The sequence below is a fragment of the Atta colombica genome, unplaced genomic scaffold (assembly GCF_001594045.1).
Source record: "Atta colombica isolate Treedump-2 unplaced genomic scaffold, Acol1.0 scaffold65, whole genome shotgun sequence".
Lineage (NCBI taxonomy): Eukaryota > Metazoa > Arthropoda > Insecta > Hymenoptera > Formicidae > Atta > Atta colombica.
This window is the reverse complement of record NW_017259556.1, coordinates 919835-925749: the sequence shown is the minus strand read 5'-3', so window position 1 is coordinate 925749 and position 5915 is coordinate 919835. Positions and strand designations below refer to the sequence as shown.

Sequence of the window (5915 nt, the reverse complement as noted above, 5' to 3'; positions counted from 1 at the left end):
GACATACATATATATATATATATATATTTTTTTTTTGTTCTAATTCGGATCAAGAAAAAATTATTTCGATATACAGCTTTTACACCAAGTTATTGTTATGTTTTTGGACCTTGGTTCTGCTCCCTTCAACAGTACGCGCTTCTAAGTTTGCCTATGAATATCTTGTTATATTCTTTATAATTCAGCTGCGAAATTTCGAGGCTAAACGTGACTATGATATCAATCGGATTAAAAACGAGATTTCGTTCAAAAAGATCGAATGGCCTCGGTCGCGCTCTTTCGCATATTGCAACTGTCCATGTCTCGTTGATCAAGACAAATTGATCCTCACGGTGATGTCATGACTCCTAGCCAAAGGCATAGAGAATAGATTGAGGGATCTGTGTATCAAAATGGTCGATAAAAGTAAGAGAGAGAGAGAGAGATCATGGAAGACGACCATCTCTATCTCTTTCCATTCAATTGTGTAATGGGAGAGAGAATGAAAGGGAGATTGACCGTCTTCCATGATCTCTCTCTTTCATTATTGTCAACCACATTTGAATACTATTTAAATACGGATCGCGCAGTCCATTCTTTATGTCTTTACTCCTAGCTAACAAGACGATTTTCCCTGCGCGTGTCCCTTAACTACCATGGTCTTGATCAAGTTCGTCCAGCGATTCGAGCCTCGCGATCGGTGCCTCGTTTATCGTAAACTCCCACGACATATCTTCACTGGTCTGTCTCGAAGAGTCTTGTTGTCGGGACCCGGTCGTCTGTCCCCTACTACTATTCTCATGTCTGCTCTCAGATCGACCCTGTTGTCCCGATGTGGACTCCGCGCCGCCACGATGATTCGAGTCCTTGCGCGAGTCTCCGCTGCGTGGATGTTGGGCGCTACTCCGGTCCTCCGGTACCACACAACTCCAGGAATCTTCACCCTCTGGCTCCGATCGCTTATTGAACGAGCTGTATCTACCACAAGGCACGCTTTTGTCAATGATGTGATAGTGCGGCGTTCTACTGGGTGTTGAATATGGCTACTAAACATGAATGATCGGTATCCATGTTTAGCAACCGACACTAGCAGTGACACGTTTTCCAGTCTAAGATTTTTAAATGAAGTTGGAACAAATAACAAGTAGCTAATTATTGCTGAAGAGCGAAAATGCGTCACTGCCAGTTTTGCCAATTTCTAATGCAAGATGATTAAAATCTAGATTAGTGTTTTTCAATTTTTTTCAATTCGTGGCACATTAAATAAATAACAAGTAAATTTTTCAAGATGTCATTAGGTACACACGCTTCAAATATTCAGCATAAGTCTTTTAGATTATATTTACTACAATTTACACAACTTACACATTATTAACATGACGTTCAGAAATAAATAATAAAATTCTAAAGTTTTAGTTCTTATTCTTTTAAAAGCAATATTATTATAGTGACAATACTTTGATTAAATGAGAATAAATATAATTTAGATAATTTTCATAATAGATAATTTTACAAATATTGTTTATTTTGCGCATTATTTATTTTTTTATAAAACTTGTTAAGACGTATCGTGTTGCTTGTAACGAAAATGGAATCACGTAATACGTATAAAATGGCATTTTTAAAATATAATATCGTCGAAACTATTATAGCAAAAAAGTTTAAGCTCTGCCGCAATATAATTGCCGAGTATAACATTGATCGCATAACATCGTACAGCGATCTTAAATTGTGTTTCTAAAACTTCAGCAAGCTTTTTTGCTGTAGCATCGTCAAGCTTCACATAAAAAAAAAACGCATAATTGTAGTGCGATATCATACAATTCTATTTTCGTTATAAGTAACATATCTTAAGATTTTTAACTGCTCCAAACTGAAAGAATGTAGAGTGTCATCAATTGGAGTTGAAGTAAGAAAAGGACAAAGTAAAAAATGATCAATAGTTTCCTATAGGTTGTGTACAGTTGCTAATATAAAAAGAATTGCGAATAAGATTCGAAGTAAACAATATTTTAAAAATTATGGAAATTATCTAAATTATACTGTGTGTGTACTCTTATTTTAATTTAGTAGTAATATATTAGGTGTACAACTTTGCTTCCGCCGTTTTCCTATAGATGGCTTTAGCGGTAAGTGGTGGTCGAAATAAATAGATCATAGACGTCATACAATAAACTTGGGCATCTGTCAACATAACCTCATAGAAACATTATCGATTTGTGTCTGCATCATAAAGTTATTCTCGATTGAAAATGTCAGTTTACGAGCCAAATTCTCGTCATTTGCGGGAGGTTTTAATTTTTTGCTTCAATATGAAGAAATCTGCGGCTGAGGCTCATCGAATGTTCTCAAATACTTATGGTGAGGCCGCTAATAGTGAAAGAACGTGTCGTGAGTGGTTTCAACGCTTCAAGAACGGTGATTTTGACGTCCAAGGTCATGCTCTGTATTTGGTGGGACCAGCTCGGAGTAGTGTATTATGAACTGTTAAAACCGACTGAAACAATCACAGGCCCATCGCCTGTGCGTTTGAGTCGAGCATTGAAAAACAAACGGCCGCAATACAACGAGAGACACGATAAAGTGATTTTGCAGCATGACAATGCTCGACCCCATGTTGCAAAAGTGGTCAAGACATACTTGGAAACGTTGAAATGGGAAGTCTTACCCCACCCGCCGTATTCTCCAGACGTTGCTCCCTCTGACTATCACTTGTTTCGATCACACGGCCTGGCTGACCAGCACTTCCGGTCTTATGAAGAAGTAAAAAATTGGATCGATTCGTGGATAGCCTCAAAAAATGACCAGTTTTTTCGACGCGGGATTCGTACGCTACCCGAAAGATGGGAGAAAGTAGTGGCCAGGGATGGACAATACTTTGAATAAATGTATAACCAGTTTTTTACAATAAAGCCTCGAAATTCGGAAAAAAAACAGCGGAAGCAAAGTTGTACACCTAATATAATAATACTAGTAATATTGCTATTGCAATAAAATTATATTTAAAAGAATAAAATAAGAACTAAAATTTTAGAATTTTATTGTAAGAAATCTGCCCTAAAAATGTTAAATCTTTGTGTATACCTTTGTTCCTCTCTCTATTGTGGAAAACAGATATTCGGTATTTAGGGAGATCTTATCTTGAGGAATACCTTCACCAAGGACCACCAAGGGCCATGACCAAACAGCTGTTTCAGTCGACAATAGTACGCAATGATATGAGAAAACTCCGCACCGTATTTCACCGAGCGAGTCGAGAATTTGCAAATTTTTTTTATTAAACACGTCCAACTTCTAACTCTTGTAAAATTATAGTCCAGCGTGACTTCTGGTTATTTCCTATATTAAAAAATCCGATATTGAAAAATAAATCTAAACGCGAGGAAGTTGTTGACTATTACAAAAAATAACTTCCAGGATTTCTAGAAATGGATGGACCGCTGGAAAAAGATCAAAGGATACTATATTAAAAGCGATATAGATCATATCACTCTGAAAAAGTTCTTTCTCATATAAGCAGAAGTCGAATATTTTTCGGATCTCGAATTTATTTCTGAATATCGTGTTAATAGTAAATAATAAATTTCATTATTTTTGCCAATCACATATTTATACTTTTTCACTTTCTTTTTTCACTTTCTTAAAAATTTTCGTAGCATACTTGATTGAAGATTTTTTGCGGCACACTTGATTGGAGACTTTTTGTGGCACATTGATTGAAAAATCCTAATTTAGATCAATTTTCTATACTAATACTAAGATCAATAAAATTCTCTAAATTAATTTATAGAAATAACTAACCTTATCTCTATTTATACAATATTTCTTTTAAAGTACTTCCCTTGTGCATTACATCAATTTTTCCACGTTTGTAGGAAGCATTCCTGATAGCTCTTTTAGTGTTTTCATCACATTTTCAGTAATTTCTTTGTGCGTGCGCACAAATCATTTCTTCAGAACTTTTTTTAAGTGCAAAAATAGAAAATAGTTAAGCGAGATTAAGGAGAATACGGCCAATGATATGCTTAGCAAGTACTAGCACTAGCGTACTACTCAACATAAAGAATTTATATGTTTTAGATAAACTTTTTGAACAGATCAACTTTTCTTTCTTTCTCAACAATGTGAAAAGAAAAAGAAGAAAGATGAACCGTAAAAAAAATTCAGAAAAAAAAGAATAGGCTTATAGATATTTTCATAGTCGGTTCTCATTCAAGATCGTCTTAAGTATAGTCATAAGATGTCATGAACCAGTATTAGTATCTTAAGACGATTTTAAAATAAAAACTGATTATAAATAGCGACCTTAGTGATCAATATTATCATGTAAATTATAGAAGAAATTAGCTGTTTCAGGCATTTTTATGATGTTTTCTCATTTTTGTCATGACGGAGGATTTCGACGTATATGAAAAAATAATAATTCGCGAGCGCTGAGGAATATTGCAAACAGCACTGAAAGAGTTGGAGATCGAAAACTGATTTGCAAGAATATTTCTAAACTCTTTACAAACGTGGACTGCCTAAAGGAACTATTTTGAAAGAATAGCAAATAAAGATAAGATTATAATTATTTCTGTGTTATAAATCAAGATTTCGAGAATTTTTTTAAACTTACTAGTATAAGATAAATTAAAATCCAGGTGAGTCTAGTGAGTATAGAAAATTATCTAGGTCTTTGTACCATGTTAAAAATCTCTAATCTCTAAAATTTTTAGAGTGAATCTCAGTCTGAAGAGTTAAATGTCAGCTTTAAAATTAAAAATTGAGCCACTCTTTTTCAAGACTGGCTCAATTTTTACTTTTCAAAATGAGATTCCATTCAAAGAATTTGGAGAATATAATATCCTTTACTAAATTACCTACCCACTCCGATATTCGCCTCTCCTGAAAGCAGCAGGTTGGCTGTGCCAGGCGTGGGCCTGTTGCTGCGTGCTAGTCGGTATCGCCAGGTCAACCGGCTGGCTATGCGACCTCGTGGGTCCGGGCCGACCATTCAATGCCGTTTGTAACGCCGTCGCGAGTGCGGATGTATCCGATGTAACGGTCAGCCGCGATGTTCCCGACGATGTGGAGGTCGGATCTCTCATGGGAGCTCTATTACAGAGAGAAGCGAAGCTCGTATCAGTAAGTCAACAAGCAGATGGCTAATTTTCATAAGAGAACCGCTAAGGATAGTCGAGCGAGATATATACTTAAAGCGTACGTGATTATGTACAGTGGGATATTCGAGACAAGCCTCTAATCTTCTAAGTTTGATCCCGAGCAGTGTCACGGACCCCGCGCGCTTGGAATTATCGGCCGCAGTGAAATCGATCATTGATATCGATCGATGAAAATTATAAATGAAGAACGATCATGAGAATAATCTATCTAAACGTGCATGGAAAATGATTTATCCTAGAGATCGGTTCCGTCAACGTCGATTTCAATCAGAGTTTAATTGATTGCTTCAAAAAAGATAAAAGAAATCAATTAAGATTAAAGTGAACCGAGATTGACGAAATTGCCGAAGTGTTTTCTTCTATAGAAATAAAAGGACTAGTCAAATTAATTAGAGACTAATCGGACGTATGAAGAAAAATACATACCAGCGAGATCAGATAGAAGAAATAAGAAAAGAAGTACGAATACGTGCAAGTTAGAGAAAAAAATATCTTCTAATGAAAAATTATTCTTATTTTAACGTAAATGCTTTTTACTTTTCTCACATTTCTATAGATATTCTTTCTAAATACTGAATGGCTACGTGAATTGATAAGCTTTCGAGGCGTGCGACATTAGAGATGATAATACAGAAAGAGAGTGTCAAAAGTATGATATAGTTCTAAAGATTATAGAATCTCAGAGTAGCGGCACATCACCTCTAGAAAAAAATCTATTTTGTTTTAAACTAGTTAAATGCTTTATATAAAATTGTAGTTTAAACACGATCC

General features: G+C 35.5%; 1 protein-coding gene across 8 annotated transcripts in view; it reads right to left on the bottom strand.

Annotated features, from left to right (window-relative positions):
- Positions 1-51: 51 nt before the first annotated feature.
- Positions 52-5915, bottom strand: part of LOC108692208 (potassium voltage-gated channel subfamily H member 6) — a 219153-nt gene continuing 213289 nt past the window's right edge. For 7 of the 8 annotated variants that reach the window (XM_018200375.1, XM_018200373.1, XM_018200377.1 and 4 more), the window contains 2 exons: positions 4846-5076; positions 52-957 (listed from right to left, as the gene is read on the bottom strand). In XM_018200375.1, the coding sequence (XP_018055864.1) occupies positions 627-957; positions 4846-5076 (562 nt within the window). In that variant the 3' untranslated portion in view covers positions 52-626. The remainder of the gene's footprint in view (positions 958-4845; positions 5077-5915) is intronic. The other variant, XM_018200374.1, reaches the window with a different exon arrangement.